At 40.0% G+C, this 18,718-nt stretch overlaps 1 protein-coding gene and 1 long non-coding RNA gene across 36 annotated transcripts in view; one reads left to right on the top strand and one right to left on the bottom strand.

Annotated features, from left to right (window-relative positions):
• Positions 1–18,718, top strand: part of LOC102156006 — a 119,104-nt gene that overhangs the window by 53,559 nt on the left and 46,827 nt on the right. For 13 of the 14 annotated variants that reach the window (XR_005365338.1, XR_005365337.1, XR_005365339.1 and 10 more), the window contains one exon: positions 16,580–16,742. The exons of the other annotated variant lie outside the window; for it this stretch is intronic. This is a non-coding gene — a long non-coding RNA (uncharacterized LOC102156006). The remainder of the gene's footprint in view (positions 1–16,579; positions 16,743–18,718) is intronic. 14 annotated transcript variants of the gene reach the window in all.
• The window catches only part of C10H12orf56 (chromosome 10 C12orf56 homolog), a 112,736-nt gene that overhangs the window by 50,531 nt on the left and 43,487 nt on the right, over positions 1–18,718 (bottom strand). For all 22 annotated transcript variants that reach the window (XM_038549904.1, XM_038549907.1, XM_038549897.1 and 19 more), the window contains 2 exons: positions 5,947–6,355; positions 1,134–1,207 (listed from right to left, as the gene is read on the bottom strand). In XM_038549904.1, the coding sequence (XP_038405832.1) occupies positions 1,134–1,207; positions 5,947–6,355 (483 nt within the window). The remainder of the gene's footprint in view (positions 1–1,133; positions 1,208–5,946; positions 6,356–18,718) is intronic.

The raw sequence follows: 18,718 nt of genomic DNA on the forward strand, positions 1-18,718 counted from the left end.
CTGTTAAAAGCTACAAGATGGTAAGCACAGGATGTTATGAAGGGGCCCTCTTTTTTTTTTTAAAGATTCTATTTATTCATGAGAGGTACGGCGGGGGGGAAGGGGGCGTTGGGCAGAGACACAGGCAGAGGGAGAAGCAGGCTCCCCACAGGGACCCCGACGTGGGACTCAATCCTGGAACTCTGGGATCACACCCTGAGCCGAAGGCAGATGCTCAACCACTGAGCCACCCAGGCGACCCAGAGGGGCCCCTCTTAATGCTTTTTTGAGAACAATTTTTAGGGAAAGGGATAGTAAGCTAAGACTTGACAAGGTGGTCATTCATGAAGGAGAAGAGTAGAGAATAGGCTTCAGAATAGAGGGAAAAAAACAAAACAAAACAAAAAAACAGTGCACTTTCTGAGAACTGCAAGATCATTTGGATCAGGAGCATAGGGAAGGACATGAGGGGACACAACAGTTGAAGATGGAGAAATGAAAATAGACATCAGGAATATCTTTATAAGCTGTTGTAGAGTTTAGACCTTCTCCTGAGGGCAATGGGGAGCCATTCAGAGGCTTTAAAGCAGGGAGTTACATGATCAGATTTGTGCTTCCAAAAGATTTCTTTGTTGTTACAGAGAATGGTTTAGACAGGGTCAAGAGTGGAGGCAGAGGCCAGCTAGGAAAATCCTATAGCAGCTCAGAACAAAGGTAATTGGAATGAGCATGTGACAGTGGAAAGAAGTAGATGTTATCCAGATACATTAGAGAAGAAAAATGAATCCCACGGTGATTGACTGGATGGGGGCGGGGGCACCGGGGGGTTATGAAGCGAGAGAGGAGGTAAAGATGACATCCAGGACTCTGGCTTAGGTGACGTGGGGACAAGGACAACAGGCCCCATGTTAAGAAACACAAGAGGAAGGTCAGGTCGCAGAAGGAAGATGCTGTGTTCTGTTTTGAATATGCTGACTTGAAGGTTCTTTAAGACCTCTAAGAGGTGATGTCCGTCCAGTATGTTTGCAGACCTAAAATTCAGGGCAGAGAGTTGCAGTAGAGGTATAAACGTGATGGGCAGCAACACATGGAGTTACGAGAGGCAAGAGGAGAGAACAGCCCCCATGTGGCTCTGGCGTGTCATAGCTCCTTACCTATATGGCTTCTGACTTCCAGGTGCAGAACCGAGCTCACTAACATATAGGGGATCTTGTAAAAGAGTAGCTTTCTAAAAGAGGGAGGGAAAGCAGGAATAAGTTAAAGTTTTTGTTTACTGAAAATCAATTTCTCCTGTTTTTAGTGAATACCATGTATCCATTCTTTAATCCCTTCTATATATGTGATTTGTTTATGTAAGTAATACCACAGGGCATTTCTTTTCCTTATATAGTTTTTAAAAAGTGTTAAACATGACATTTGCTCATTATAAAATAAAATCATCTATCAAAATCAAACAGTTGGGATCCCTGGGGTGGCGCAGCAGTTTGGCGCCTGCCTTTGGCCCAGGGCGCGATCCTCGAGACCCGGGATCAAATCCCACATCGGGCTCCTGGAGCATGGAGCCTGCTTCTCCCTCTGCCTATGTCTCTGCCTCTCTCTCTCTCTGTATGACTATCATAAGTAAATAAAATTAAAAAAAAAAAAAAAAAAATCAAACAGTACAAAAATGCCTAAACTAAAAGATAAAAATTCTCTGTCTCTCCCTTCCCCTTCATCCCACTAGTCAAAGTACCTCACTATACACCCGAAACTAATATGATACTGTATATTACTTATACTGGAATTAAAAATAACAATAACAACAAAGTACCTTACTATATTATTATCAGCTCAGTTTATATCCTTTTAGGCATATAAAACCATATTAATTATAACATACATCTATAATATATATACATATTAGGTGACATGTTTTATAATATATATTTAATACTAACTAAATTACATCACATATATTAATCTGGAATTTTTTTCCTCACTTAATATATGATTGACGGGCAGTTTCCATGTCTCTGCATCTAGGTTTACTTTTATCTTTTTAATGATTACCTAGTATTCCGTAATAGAGATTATACAAAAGTTTTGTTAACTATTCTCCTATTAATAAGGTTATTTTTTCCTTAGATCTTTAGTGTTTCCATTTTTCATTCATTCTAGGTCCCCAAAATAATGAGTTGATAGTGTTCAGCAAGTTCCCTAAATAATCTTTTCTTTTATGTTGTGGCCCAAGAGGTCAGAAAGAATTTCTGAAATGTTGCTGATTTACAACTCCAAACAAACTTAGCTCTGTCTTATTCCTTAATATCAGAGCAGGATGGTGGGTGGGTGGGCAGGGGAAAAGTATGTGCTTTTTCTCACTATTTTTGTTTTTTACAATCTGTTTTTTTAAGTAGGCTCATTGCTGGAGCTCATCATGGGGCTTGAACTCACAACCCTGAGATCAAGACCTGAGCTGATATCAAGAGTTGTAAGGTTAACCGGCTGAACCACACAGGCACCCCTATTTTTGCTTTTTAAAGTAAGCTCTGTACTCAGCATGGGGCTTGAATTCATGACCCCGAGATCAAGAGTTGCCTGCTCTACCAACTGAGCCAGCCAGACGTCCTTGTTCTGACTGCTTTTGTCATTGCTTTTAGTTTTAAAAAAGCTGTCTTTTTCCCCCCTCTCTAAATGTTTATATTTACTGGGGTCCTGGGTGGCTCAGTCAGTTAAGCATCCAACTCTCGCTCTCAGCTCAAGTCTTTTTTTTTTTTTTTTAGGACTTTTATTTATTTATTCATGAGAGACACACAGAGACAGGCAGAGACATAAGCAGAGAGAGAAGCAGGCTCCTCATGTGGAGCCCAATGCGGGACTCAAACCCAGGACCCCAGCATCATGACCTGAGCCAAAGGCAGATGCTCAACCAATGAGACACCCAGGTGCCCCCTCAGCCTCATGTGAACCTACTTAAAAAAAATGTTTATGTTTACTTTAAATCTAGAATTTTAATTTGGGGGTACTCCTTGGTTATTTAGCTTTTTAGTACCTATCTTCACAATATGTGAAGGGCAAAAAGTTGCCACATATTAGTTTTGTAGAATTTGAGATACTAAAGAATTCAGATTTAATTACTGTTGATAAAAGTTAGAGATAAAATGAGTTCTGAAGGAGACTTGGCTCTTTGGAAACCCTTAAAATCAAAATGAGTGCTAATCTCTCACTGGTTGGTTTAGGTTTACCTGAAAATGTAGAGAGAGTTAAGATGTCCATTCCTTTTTCCCAGTAACATTTCCTTACTTCAGTGTGAATGATCATTCTGGATCTCAAAGTACAAGAGATCAGTCAGCCAAGATAAATCTGACCTACCTTCAAGAGATGATTTTTTTTTTTAATTTCCTAAAACTTACGAAGGCATCAGCAAGAATGGCCAAAGTGATCAACATGATGATAGAATTAGTATCACAAAAAAGTCACAAATTCTAAAACGTTTTTATTGAATTAATGTCTTATTTTTATGAGAATTTCAAATGCAAACCTGATTCATCATTTATGTATAAAATATCTGCTTATCCATTTTCCATCATTCAAGGGATAGAACATTATTATTTTTTAAGGTGGGGGGGGGAGAGGAAAAGAGAGAGAATCTTAAGCAGGCTTCATGCCTAGCCCAGAGCCCAACAGGGGGGCTCAGTCTCACAACCTGAGATCAGGACCTGAACCAAAATCAAGAGTTGGATGCTCAATGAACTGAGCCACCAAGGCACCCCAGAATGTTAATTTTTTTAAAGATTTTATTTATTTACTTGTTTGTGAGATAGAAGGACAGGGAGGGGCAGTTAGAGAGGGACAAGAGTCTCCTCGCTAAGCTCCATCCCAGGACCCTGGGATCATGACCTGAGCCAAAGGCAGATGCTCAACCAACTGAGCCACCCAGGTGCCCCCCAGAACATCATTTTTTAATGATAGTATCTACCCATTCAAAGATAACTCCCATCCACCCAGGTTTATTTCAGTGGGAAAAAATCAGACTATCTAGATTCAAACCTCCGCTCCATTCTAGTTGTGCAATCTTGCATATATCTAATTTCTTGGTGCCTTAATTTCCTCATCTATGAAATGAAAGTAAAAAAAAAAAAAAAAAAAAGAAATGAAAGTAACAGTCCTACCTCCTGGAGTTGTTGTGCAGATTAAGTGAGTTAATATATGGAAACCATCAAAGCAGATCCTAACTGTTAATACATGTCAGTTATTGTTATTGCTTTTATTATCAGAAGGGCTATGAGTTTGCCTATCTGACTTGCCCCAACCATGCCTCTCCTGCAGAATTAAAGAGTATCACTACACTTATATGATGAGCACTGGGTATTGTATGTAAGTAACAAATCACTGAATTCTACTATTCCAGAAACCCAACATTGCACTGTATATTAACAACCTAAAATTTAAATTTAAAAAAATAATAATTTTTTAAAATAAATGAAAATAAACATGTTGCAATTCATCTTTTTCATTCACTATCATTATACCAATAACCCTTAACCACCATATTAAAAAAGAATAAAAAATAAAAGTAGTACTAAAACCAGGAGTTAGTCAAGTCAGGGAAACATATAAAGTCATTTTGAAATATTTAAATAGATTAAGTTTTTTATTTTTCTATTAGAACATATGTGGCCTCCTTTTTTTTATTTATTTATTTATTTATTTTTTTTTTTTTTGTGGCCTCCTTTTAATGGACCAGGGTTTCCCCTCTGATTTGTTTACATTCTTAGTTTGGAAAAAGCAGTTTAAAAATTTAGGAGCACCTAGCTGGCTCAGTTGGTAGAGCATGTGACTCTTGATCTTGGGGTTGCAAATTCAAGCCCCACATTGGGTGTAGAGATTACTTAAAATCTTAAAAAAAAATAAAAATAAAAATTTAAGGAGGAATTTTGAACATTTGACATTTAAACATTAACCATTTTGAACTGTGCCATGAGAAAAAAAACAGAGTTGTCTTGAAATCTGTCAATTTTTAGACATATATGAAACCTCCTGCTTCCTTAGCTTCTTCTGAGTAAAAGAGCCTTTCATATTTCTTAACATTATTATGTTGGAAGATTAGTGATAAAAATTATACATCATTGAAGATAATTGAAAAGGATCATGTTATTCAGGTAATAAGTTACTTATTTTTAAACTCATCCTAGTATAATAAAAAGATCCCTAAATGAGAGTTCTGACTCTGCCCTTAAACCCACTGTATAATCTTGAGTAAATCACCTAATATATTCAGTTTCTTCATTTATAGAATAAGGTACTTAGACTAGGTAATCTCTATAAAATTATCTGCTCCTATAGCAATGACTCCCATTAACCTACTTTCAATAGTGCAGCTAAGCAATAGAGACATATTGACAATGTTGAACTTTATCTGAGCTCCTTGCTCTCTGAAAGCAGGAATGGCTGAGAAATCACGCCAGCCAACTGAAAAAGATCACTCTGCTCACAAATATTCCAAGATAAGATCTCCATTCTTTTCCAGAATTCCCAGGAGGCTTCCTTATTTACCCATCTCTAGAAAACCCCTGGTCCATCTCCTTTTCTTTAAGACACTCCTTAATAATGAGCATTTTCCTTCTTGGAATAGCCTGAATAAAATCAAATCCTTACTTGTCTTTCATATTATTACATTTCAAGGCTAAATTTCCAAAATGGAAATTTTGGAAAGCAGAAAAGGCGTGTTTGCTTTAAAAAAGAATACTCCAGCCAGGGGCATTGGGAGAGCGCAGCTGGCTAAGCAGCCAACTCTTGGTTTGGGCTCAGGTCAATCCTCTGGCTCCTGGTTCCTGGCCAGCTTCAGGATTCTCTTTCTCCCTCTGCCCTTCCTTCCCTCCCCAACACCCCCCCCCCCCCAAATGCTCTCACTCTCTTTCTCTAAAATAAATAAATAAATCTTAAAAAATAAAATCACTGCAGCCGAAGTTAATTTATGAGTGCACTTACTATAATATAATTGTTCCATGAACTTTTTAAGTGCAGAAATATTGATGAGGTTGTGGAAATAACATACAAATGAAGTTCTGAAGCCTTCTGCTCTAGGTTCGGCTTGTTCTGTAAAGGGAAGGCCAGCGAGGAATTTCCTAAGTAAAACTCATTTCCGTTCTCATTGCACTTGAAAGGGATTTCACTTAGAGAACCTCTGTGATCTGGAAGTCCCTTGGGTTCTTTTGTGTTGGTTGTGCAAGATGGCAAGCTGACAGCCCTTCCAGGGGCTGCTGTGGATGGACAGCTCCTCCTGGAGGGGGTAGGTAAGGGTCGGAAGGCACTTGGGCCATGAAGAGACAGCTTCCCGAGGTCTGAAGGGGGACAGAAGGTTGAGTCCTTGGATGGTGTGCTGCTCGCCTGGTGGCACCTGTCAGGTAGAATTTAGCATTAAACATAATATTCAGACTTTAAAGTAAGGAACAAAGAGAATCCAGTGACCCAACTGCAGCAGTTTAAGACTCTGAAAGCAAATACATGTCTTCACATAAAAGGAATGCTTAGTAAGAGAAGGGAGTGATTTAATCTCACTTGCTTACCCACTGACCTAGTGGACATATGGTACAATTCTTCATTATACTTTCCTGCTTTCAGAAATAAAACTGTAGACAGCTCAGGTGGCCCAGCGGTTAAGCGCCTGCCTTCAGCCCAAGGCATGATCCTGGAGCCCCAGGATGGAGTCCCACATCGGGCTCCCTGCATGGAGCCTGGTTCTCCTTCTGCCTCTCTCTCTCTCTCTCTCTCTCTCTCTCTCTCATGAATAAATAAATAAAATCTTTAAAAAAGAAAGAAAACTGTACCCAATGTCATCTAAAGCACTTTCTGTATCCGAAGTATTGTGCGTGTCCTCCACAGAACCCCAGTATTTCTAATGAAAGAACTTTTCATTCTGCATTTGAAACCTGACTCTTCTTTCACTGTGCATTTTTCAAATGGACTCTGTAAAGAAAAGACTATTCAAATGGAGATATGAAGTGAGGTTTTTTTTAATGGTGTTTTCTTTGATTCATGTCTTGCTAACACTTCTCTCATTTTTCTAGTGTCATTCCAATAGCATCAGCACACTTTTCAGAGTCAGTCCTGTGTTCTCCCCTCGCCTTCCCAGCTCTCCATCTCACCCTGACCATTTCTCTCTGCTGCAAGTGGTAGAGGCTAAGAAGTTACAGGGCCTGATGAGAGCCAAGTTCCAATCTTGGCTCTGCCACTCAGTGGTTATGTGACTTTGGTTGACCCAAGCTTCAATCTCCTAATTTTAAAATAGAAACCATTAAGGACCCTGAGCCTGGGGCACAGCAACTACTTTAAAAAATACTTCTCTTAAAAAAAAAAAAAAAGAAACCATTAAGGGGGGCAGCCTGAGTGGCTCAGTGGTTTAGCACTTGCCTTCAGACCAGGGCATGATCCTGGAGATCCGGGACCGAGTCCCACATCGGGCTCTTTGCATGGAGCCTGCTTCTCCCCCTGCCTGTGTCTCTACCTCTCTCTGTGTGTGTCTCTCATGAATAAATAAATAAAATCTTAAAAAAAAAAAAAAAGAAGGAAAGAAACCATTAAGGGGCACTTGGGCAGTGGGCACCTGGGTGGCTCAGTCAATTAAGCATCTGCCTTTGTCTCGGATGATGATCCCAGGATACTGGTATCAAGCCCTGAGTCCAGGCTCCCTGCCCAGTGGGGAAATCTGCTTCTCTCTCTCCCAGTTTGACCTCTCACTCCCTCTCTCTCAAATAAATAAGTAAAATCTTTTTAAAAATAGGAACCAATAATAGCACCAATCTCAAAAAGTTTCTGTGAGGATTAAATAAGAAAACACATGCAATGTGTATGTAGCACTGAAAACACTCAACAGGTGCTACCTTTTAATATTATCTTATATTGCCTTGGATTGCTGGTTTATTATTTTATAGGAAAATATGTTATCTCCCTTATGAGATTAGAATCTTCTTGAAAGCAGAAAGCCACTTTGTTTTTATTAGTCCTTACATTAATTTTAAACAAGTATAAAATTCACTCAGTATATCTACAGTAATGTGAACTGAGTTGAGTTCTGACCCTCAGCCCCCTCCCCTCAATGTTGCAGGTGCATGTGTGCACACACACACATCAAGTGGCTACCCCAGTTTGCTCATCCAGGTTCCATCCCCCTTAAACAGCCACCCCTTGCCAAACTCTCAGGCTTTAGGATATGCACACTGGCATTGTGGTCCCAAAATTTGATCTGGAAAGGAAAGCATAAGAGCACCCCTTCCTTCCTGCACCCTTCTTGCCCTGTGGGTTAACACATGGTGTGGCCAGATTTTAACACACACAACTTAACAAATTACTGTGTAACTCACAACCCCTGAATGCTGCTCAGTAATTATCTTACCCTATTTTTTTATAGGATTCTAGTACTATGTAATAGTATTATCAAGTGTCTAAGAATATAAGATGCTTGGGACGCCTGGGTGGCTCAGTGGTTGAACATCTGCCTTTGGCTCAGGGTGTAATCCTGGGATCCCAGGATCCTGGGATTGAGTGCCACATAAGGCTTCCTGTGGGGTGTCTGCGTCTCCCTCTGCCTATCTCTCATGAATAAATAAATAAAATCTTAAAAAAAATAATGTAAGATGCTCACACTAAGTTTTTTCAGGTAAATGAATATGTCCAGCTCAGACATGGATGATACATACTCCAGTCCTCTTTTTAAAGAGATGATTTTTCTTTATTCCTTCCAATCACATATTTTAAAACTTTTTTCTATGGAAATTGAAGAGTGTTAAATAACCAGTACGTAGATTGGGCTACATAATGTTATAAAATTATATTAAAATGTTCACTTTAGGCACAATCTGTGTTTCATATAAAAGCTCAGCAAAATGGTTTCAGGTAGTTACAGAAAATCTAACTTGAAGTGACTATTATTGATTCAATTATATGAAAAATCTATTATTTTGGAGAGATAAAAAGGATTTCTAAAAAAGATTGCCTTTTTGGCAGCATAAATGAAAATACCATGGAAATCATAGCTTCACCAGATCAGCAAGCAACTCATAAAATTAAACTGTATTCTTTATTTGAAATTCAGTAATACCCATCTTTACTAGTCTGATTAAAGAGTAGTTTGTTACTAAGCAAGAGTTCTAGAACCTCAAATTTGCACACATGTCAACTTCATATTTACAGAACTAAGTTGCTAAAAGTCAAGAGTTTTTCAAATGAGCTGTGTATCTCTAGGGAGAGCCCAGCCACATTGGAGGAAGAGATGAGGGAAGTAGGAAAGAGAACTCCAAAATCAAAAGTATGTACAAATCACTTTTTCTTTTTTTTCCCCCCTCTGCATCAAAGACAGATAAACTCCTTGAGGCTAAAAATGTTCAGGTCACAGTCAAAAAAGTAACAGGCAAAATGGAAGAAACAGCTTCACAAAAATCTGTTAGGTGCAAGTTCAACTAAGAATGAGAAGTACATGCATGCTAGCATATTGATACTCTAACAAGAAATGAAGAAAACTGATAAATTAGAAAAACTTAGTATTTAAGAAATTCTTAAAAAGGATAAGAAAGAAGTTAAATGAATATGAAATGGAGAGTTTAGTTTTCACAAAGAGCTTAGAAACCTATCACATTGAAATAGATGGTCAGGGGCACCTGGGTGGCTCAGGAGGTGAGTGTCTGCCTTGGGTTCAGGTCATGATCCCAGGGTCCTGGGACTGAGCCCTGCAGTAGGCTCCCTGCTTGGTGGGGAATCTGCTTCTCCCTCTCCTCCCCACTCATGCTCTCTCTCACTATCTCTGTCTCCCTCAAATAAATAAAATCTTAAAAAAAAAAAAAACAGATGGGGACTCCTGGGTGGCTCAGCAGTTGGGCATGCGACTCTTGATCTCATAGTTGTGAGTTCAAGCCCCATTTTGGGTGTGGAGCATACTTAAAAACGAAATAAAATGAAAAATAAAGAACACATTCCAATTCAGAAGATATAAAAAAATAACACATGGAACTTTTAGGAAGAAAAATACACTACAACAACCAAAAATTTAAAAATTCACTGAATGATCTCAGTAAACAGTATGGAAATGACAGAGGAAAAAGTCATTGAATTTGAAGATAGATGAACAGATGTTATCCGATCTGAACAACACAGAAAGTAAAGATTGAAGAAAAACATGAACAGAATTTCAAGGGACTGGTTGACAATATGAAAGGTCTAATATTCATGTCTTTAGAGTCCCAGAAAAAAAGGAGGCAAAGTGGAGTGCAAAAAAATATTTGAAAGACAAATGGCCAAAAACTATCCAAATTTGGCAAAAGAAAAACTTACAGATTCAAGAAACTCAGTGAATCCCCAAAAGATAAACTCAAAGAATTCCACACCAGATGCATCATAATCAACCTGCTGAAAATAATAAAGGAAACTAAGAGATACTAAGAACCAAATGACAGTACATGTCAAAATACATGTGTTCAGCTAAAGTATATTTTACAGAAAAACCTATGCTGTTTTTAACTCTGAATCCTGTTTAAGTGCTATGGAGAATTTTTTTTAAAAAATCAGGCAGTCAACTGCTATATGCATTCATGCATTCTGTTCAAGATTTTTACTTGCAAAAAAAAAAAAGATTTTTACTTGCATTCAGAGTGAGAGAGGTGGGGTGATGTGTACTTACTCCATCTTGACCAGAATCAAAACCTTAATTAATTTTATTACATCAAACTTAAAATTCTCTTCAGTAAAAGATACCACACAAAGCTAATGGATAGCTGACAAAATGGAAGGAGATATTTTTAAGATCTAAAACCAACAAGCAGATTCATAGATAGGATGAACAAAGCAGTTCAGTTACTGAGTATCGATCCCAGGGAAATTTTCAGACAGGTCCATGAAGGGAGAAAGGAGGAAGGAAAAGAAAGACGAAGAGAGTGATGCAGGAGAAGAATGAATATTGATTCTACCCCGATGCTCAATAAATGTATTTTTATATTTTTATAAGTGTATAATTGAGCAGGAAATGTTAATAATGATAAACTATGAGCAAATAATGTATACAAGAATATATGTATGTAATGTTTTCAGAGCCAGTTTTGAGAATGATGAAGACCTAGACTTATAAAAATAGTTTTAAAAAAAATAGTTTTTAGAGGCCTCGAATCCTTTCTCTTGAGTCTTTTTTCTGTATCTTTTTAAGATGTTATTTATTTATTTAAGAGAGAGAGAGCGCACAAGCAGGGGTGAGGAGAGAGGCAGAGGGTGAAGTAGACTCCCCACTGAGCAGAGAGCCTGACACAGGGCTTGATCCATGGACCCTGAGATCATGACCTGAGCCAAAGGCAGACGCTTCACCTACTGAGCTACCCAGGCACCCCTCTCTTGAGTTTCTAAATGTTCTTGATTCATGTACTTACACATATAGTATATTTACATAAATACAGGACTGGTCCTCTAATACAACTGTAACAACCCATTTTGCAAGAAATTCTTAGAAAATTAATATTAAGTGGCGCCTGGGTCACTCAGTGGTTGAGCATCTGTCTTGGGCTCAGGTCGTGGTCCCAGGGCCCTGGGATCGAGTCCTGCATCGGGCTCCCCGCAGGGAGCCTACTTCTCCCTCTGCCTATGTCTCTGCCTCTCTCTCTGTGTCTTCCATGAATAAATAAATAAAATCTTTAAAAAAAGAACATTAATAATAAAAAAGAAAATCTAGATGCTACCTCATGCCAAGTTATTGCACAATAGAATTTTTATTTTTTAAATACAGTAGTGTCATTAGTGTTAAAAAGAGGAAAGTCCTCTGTCCTAAGTCTTCATCGGGGATTCTGAGGATGCCAAATAAATTATTGCTCAGTGGCTGACTTACTGATAATCAGCAATAACAAAAGAGCTAAGTTTTAGTAGGGACTAAGTGCCACACAGAGTTTAAGCACTTTACATGTGCATGATTGAGCCCTCACATATCATCCCTCTGAGAAAGGTGCTATCATGAGCTTCATCCTACCCTTGGGGAGCGAAGCCTGGGAAGGTTAAAGAGCCCAAGGCAGAATCAGGATTCAGAATCAGCCAATGTGGCCACAGAGCCTGCATGCTTATGTGCTACATGGAGAGAAATAGCACAGCTCCCTTTTTCTCTTTTCTATCCAGAAGTGCTCCTCTTTCGAGAAAAATATAAGGTTCACATTCTTGGTTTCCCCTCCCTTCTACTTTGCTAATGGTGACAGCTAAGCACAGCACATTCTCATTTCATTAGGATTGTCAGCTCTACTTCCGTTTATTAAACTGCTCAGTCTCTACAAAAGCTCATCTTCCTACTTGCCATGCATTGTGGTTAGAAATTCTACTTTTAAATTTTCACTAGCCAGATATCGGTGGAGGCTACAAATAAATGTAAAGTCAGATCAGAATCCACCCTGGTGGGTACCGAGCCTGGCAGACCTGGACTGAGGGCAGAGCATTATCACTGTTTCTTTTCCTCATGGATTATTCAAGGTGAACTCAATTAAATTTATATAAATCTTCCTCTGTACCAACACTGTAAAAGTGTTCTATTGATCTCAGCCTTCTTCTCTGCTTCTTTACACTCTCAAGCAATAGGCAGCCTTTTTTTTCCCCCTGATGGCTTCGGAAACTCTTAAGTAGGTCACAATACTCTATTTCTACTTGAAATATCTACTTGGGTTTTCTCCTGTAAAATGCAGATGAGAACCTGGAACTATCCCCTAATGAAGAGCTACACGAAGGACAGAGAAACCTAAATACTGAATCTCATTATCAGAGATCACTAGTCGGTTTTCCGTCCCTTAGGTGTCAAAAGACCTGTTGTTTACTATTACCCTGAAAAGTAATCATACTTATGTAAGTCTGATGTCCCAAGATAACCGCATCCTTCTCATGACCTGCAGCTTCTCATAATTAGGCCTAAAACTTTACACCTCAGAGGTGTTTCAAAGCTCTGCACATGATAACATTCTTTAGTCCTCTAATTACTGTGTTCTGTCCTAGCCTGCCTTTTGTTTACACTTTTGACTCATGTGTTTAATTAAGGAGAGGATAGTGTTAGAAAACTATGGGATGGATAGTAGACCTGATTCCCTCCTCACCCCCTTTCTTTGGAAACCACTCCTTCCCTCCACACGTGGAATACACAGAAGCTACTGTGTTTTTAAAGACTCTGACTTTCTGGCTATGGTGGATATTTTTCATCAGTGAGTGATTTATTCAAACAAGGGCATCAGAGACCTTCCCAGGATTTTTAAACTCAATGCAAGAAAGTGTGAGAGTTAACCTTTGTCTGGGGGTGGGAGTTGAAATGTGAATTTAAGACAGATGGTAACCTTGTTTGTTGCCCCATGGTATTGGGGTGTCTGGGTGGCTCAGTCATTGAACGTCTACCTTCAGCTCAGGTCATGATCCTGGGGTCCTGGGATCGAGCCCCACGTTGGGCTCCCTGCTGGATGAGGGTCTGCTTCTCCCTTTCCTTCTACCCCTTCCCCCCATGCATGTGTGTGCTCTTTTTCTATCAAATAAATAAAATCTTTTTTAAAAAATAAAAAAAAGACATGGTATTCAGTGAGAAAAAATGAGCCTGATCCATCAACATCAGAGGATACAAAGTCCTATGCCCACTTAAATCCCCATTTCTAGCTCTGCCTCAATCTTAACTTCATTCTTACCATTCCTGCATTCTACTGTTGGGCTTCTATCTTTTGCTGATTTCACTCAGTGTTGAATATCTAAAACTGAATACAGAGCCCAGCAATTAAAGTGTGCCAGATTAAACAGGTAGGTAGGTAGATCCACATTTGTGTCTGTATTTATGTCTATTTCTGTATATATCTGTTGAATGAGTGTTGAATGACATGAGTGGGCCCGGTTATTCCAATACATTCCCCTTTTTAACCTACGTTGGACTTCTTTTACTTCTAACAAAGTTCTGACCTCCACAGGAACCTAAAACAACTACTGCAAGCATTATTTAAAACCTCTTTTATTTTTCTACATTGGAAGAAAACGATGAGAGTATCTGAGTGGTCTAGTGGACATTAATATGCCCAAATGTGAAATGAAGAATATTGAGTCTGAGAGCATGTGGATGGCTACTAGTGGTATTGCTTTTCCCTCACCACTTCTAGTTATGAAGGCCGTGTTAGCAATTTCACTTAGTGTCCTGTGACAGCAGAGACTCCTCCTCCCAGAACTAATAAGTCACAGCACTTAAGGGCAACAATGGAAGTGCATCAATCCTGTAAAAGCATGCTTTCTTATGGCATGGATTTAGGTCAAATCATGCTTCCCCAAGCCTATATAATACAAGCCAGGCTAGGTTATAAAGAACATGATTAATCATTCAACAACTATTAAGCAGCCTGTGCCAGGCACTAGGCCAAGCACTAGAAATATATCCATGTGCAAGAGTATCTCAGTCCCTGCCCTTGTGAGGCTTACATTCTAGTGGAAACACAGACAATAAGCTATAGATATATAATAGCTGTTTATGAAAGTACAATGACATAAACAGAGAACTCTGAGACAACCTAGGTGTGTCTTTTGGAGGGTCAGATACTTCAGACAGGTGATCAGGCAAGACCAGTCTGAGATGTGGACATTCAAGCTAAGACCTGAAGGATAAGAAAGATGAGCCATGTAAAAAGCAGTGTTAGGGAAGAAAGGAAGTGTAAAGGCCCTGAGGTGGAAAAAGCTTGAGGTGTTCTAGCCAGTGTGGTGAACAAGGGATGACATGACTTGAGATGAAGCTGGAGACATAAGCAGAGGTCAGGTCTTCCAGGGCCGTCTAGATGTGTAAAAAGTTTTATTTTCTGGGCAATGGGGTACTATTGAAATGTTTTAAGCAAAAAAATTTTTTAAATGCTTTGGAAAAGATCATTTCAAGGTGAGAAATGGATTCAGATAGGGGTGGAGAGGCAGTGTGTTGGCTTGTTTGGGCTGCTATCAAAGCAGTCTGGTCACAGACTGGGTGGCTTATTAAAAAAAAAAAAAAAAAAAAAAAAAAAAAAAACAGAAAATGTGGGGGGGAATCCCTGGGTGGCTCAGCGGTTTTGCACCTGCCTTTGGCCCAGGGCGTGATCCTGGAATCCGGGGATTGAGTCCCACGACGGACTCCCTGCATGGAGCCTGCTTCTCCCTCTGCCTATGTCTCTGCCTCTCCCCCCCCTCCCCCCCGTTGTCTCTCATGAATAAGTAAATAAAATCTTAAAAAAAACAACAACAACAACCAGAAAATGTATTGCTCACAGTTTTCAAGGCTAGAAAGTCCAAGATCAGGATGCTAGTATGGTCATCGTATGGTATGGACCCTCTTCCTGGCTCCTAGCCACTTCCTTTACATGGTGGATGGGCTAGTGAGCTCTTTGGAGTCTCTTTTCTAAGAGCACTAATCTCATTTGTGAGGTCTCCATCCCCAAGATTAAAGCACCTCCTGAAGGTTCACCTCTGAATTACCATCACTTTGGGGGGTTTGGATTTCAACATGGGAATTTGGGAGGGACACAAACATTCCCACCACAGCAGATACCAAGAGTAGAGATGGAGAGAGCAGTTAAGAGGTGTTGCAAACCCAGGTGAGAGGTGACAGTTGCTCACCACTAGAGGACTGACAGTGAAAGCAGAGAACAGTTGATGGATTATAGATATATTACGGTTGTAGAAGTCAGGAATCTCAATAATCCAGGAGTTGATTGACTGCTTAGCCCAGGATTTCCTGAACATGGGTAGCTAGCTCATCTAGGGAGCCACCAAAAACAGACTGCTGAGTCCTAGCCCTAAAGTTTAGGATTCGGGAGTCTGAGGTGGAGTCCAGAAGTCTGAACTTTCCATGAACTCTTGAGAGATTCTGACATGAGGCCAGGCTTGAAAAAAACCATGGATATGTTCTGTATTCCAGGTGAGCTCTATTCCCAAACCCTGCTTTGGGCTATCTCCTCACACAGCCCAGCCAGCACGCACCTTAAGAGGGTGTACTCATATCAAGGCAGTAACCACTCAATAGGAAGCAGCAATGAGTGTCCCAGATTCTGGCTTCCTGACAAGCAGGTTCAAGCCCCGTAACCAGTTTAACCTCCAACAGTGGGAGTGCTTGGGGATATGAGCCCTGCTATTGAACAGACTCTCTAACTAATCTTGTTTGGGATATTTCACTTTGTTGAGATTTTTTTTTTTCTAAAAGTGTGTGTTTTTATCTTCTTGTAGTCATGTGCATAGGTCTAGTTGGGTCCTTCTAAGATTCATGGGGTCTTCATTATTATAGTCTGGAACTGGAGTTTGGTAAGTCACATTGGCCTAAAACAGCAGACTCCCAGAGGCTAAGGGGAGAGCGGGCTTTGCTGGCCCTCATTCCCTAAGATCTTCAATAGCTTCCCACCCTCAGTAAGCCACCAAAAATAAATACATATACCACATAAAACAGTTTGTGCCAACCAAAGGAAAAAAGAGTTTCTTAACAACCCTCCCTCCCCCGCATTTGCTGCCCTCTTTTATAGAATCTCTTTTATGAAAATTCTGGAACTATCACTGGCTCTAGGAAGGATTTGAAACCAATCCAAATTCCCTTCCATATATACTAGTGTAAAGATTAAAATTCTACTGGTTGTTTTTTCTTTTCCTGTTTCAGGCCAGGATGGAGTGATAGGGACTAGATATACCCTCTCACCTGAAGAAAAAAAAAAAAAAAAAAACTGGAAAAAGGTAAAAAGTAAAAAATAAAAACCGCTTTTAAGACACTGGATATCGGACAACATAAGACAGTCATCTCGGAGCGGTGGGAAACAAACAAGGTGAGACCTAATACCTGCCCCAGCTTACTGGCCTTGAAGAAGTTTCCAGACCATAGGTAGTGCAGAGGAAATAATAGATAATGATTATGGTGATGCTTTCCTGGGTGTATACACTGGACAAAATGTATCAAACTGTATACTGTGTTGTCAGTTTTACCTCAATAAAATGAAATTCTAATAGAGCTTCTTTCCTTGAGCTTCTGGCTTCCATGCTGATTAGGATGGAAATTCCACCAAACCAGGAACCATTTTAAAGTCGTTTTATTATTATTACCTTAACCCGCTGTGGGGTCAATAAAAACCCAAGCACAGAATTTCATAGGGAGAGGAGGAAAGGTGAGAGAGAGGATTGCAGAGAGAGGGGAGAAAGAGCATGGGATGGGGAAATACAAACAAACTTGTGTTGCCAAATGCAATTAGCGGAGATGGTTCCCGTGGAAATGTGTGCTGGTGGGCTTTTTTCATTGCCACAACAAATGAGGAGTGTTACAGGCATTTAGTGGAAAAGAGCCAGGGACTCTCCAGTCCCACAAGTGGTCCCTCCACGCCCCCCCTCCCCCCCCCCCCAATGCTGGTAGCACCCTGTTGAGAAGCCCTGGTGGAGGGAATTCAGCAGGACTGGCTGTTGGTCCCTCCCCCACTCCCAGCACTACAAAGGGGTCTCAGAGTGCTTTCAGAGCTGCGGTTTGCAATGCAAAACAGCACACTTACTGCTCAATCCTGTCTTAGCCAGTTAACTTTTCCTGATGCTACAAGCTTCAAATATAATCAGAATTTCGAAAGCCTTGAGAACACTGACAGGACCACAGAGATTATTTTCTTAATTTAGTTTTTTTTTATTATTATTTTTAAAAGATTTTATTTGAGAGAGAGTGAGCAAGCATGGGGAGGGGAGAGGGAGAGAAGATAGTCTGCAGGGATGGGGGTTGGGGCTCCATCCCGGACCCTAAGATCGTGACCTGAGCCAAAGTCAGCTGCCTAATTGACTGAGCCACCCAGGCACCCCTTAATTTTTTTATTATCATCTATCTTAAGGTTTTATTTTTTAAGCAATCTCTACATCCAGTGTGGGGCTTGAACTCACAACCCAGAGATCAAGAGTTGCGTGCTCTTCCAGCTGAGCCAGCCAGGCTCCCCAGAGGTCATTTTTAAAAGTTTACTCCTAAAAAAAAAAAAATAATAATAAATAAAATAAAAAAAAAATAAAAGTTTACTCCTTAAACTTCAAAACCTTTAAGAGGGGCAGCCCTGGTGGCACAGCGGTTTAGCGCCGCCTGCAGCCCAGGGTGTGATCCTGGGGACCGGGGATCGAGTCCCATGTCGGGCTCTCTGCGTGGAGCCTGCTTCTCCCTCTGCCTGTGTCTCTGCCTCTCTTTCTCTCCCTGCATCTCTATGAATAAATAAATAAAATCTAAAAAAAAAAAAAAAAAGACCTTTAAGAGAATAATAGTTACTATAGCCACGTTTCCACCAATATTCTTGTCCAGAATAGTTGGTTGTAAAGTTAAAATTCTATAAAGTAAATAATGATGATGTGTTCTTAGTACTGTCTCCTATCTATCTATCTATCTATCTATCTATCTATCTTCCTAAGCCAAATTCATTTGTTTGTGTGTGAGAAAGGAAGTTACAATAATGAAATGCAGATTCAGAAGAGATTTTGTAGGTCATCTTGTTCAGTGAGAGAAGGTTAGAGTGAGAAAAAGTGCAGTGGGACCCCTCCCCCCAACAACCTAAGTTAATGCATTGTGTGGAACAGCACAGGTTTGTGGGTGCTCCCCAGTTAGTTCACTTTTCCTTTATAGCATTTTGCAGTGCTTTCCTAACTTGGATATTCCCTCCATGCCATGAGCTATCTTTCAGGTCTCCAACTCACATTCATTTTCCCCATGCCTGTATTCCCCCTGACTTGCAGCTCTTCGCATCCTGTGTTCCCCTCCTCCTTCTAATGTCTAGACAGTTAAGGTGTATAATAG

This window comes from Canis lupus, chromosome 10 (assembly GCF_011100685.1).
Source record: "Canis lupus familiaris isolate Mischka breed German Shepherd chromosome 10, alternate assembly UU_Cfam_GSD_1.0, whole genome shotgun sequence".
NCBI lineage: Eukaryota > Metazoa > Chordata > Mammalia > Carnivora > Canidae > Canis > Canis lupus.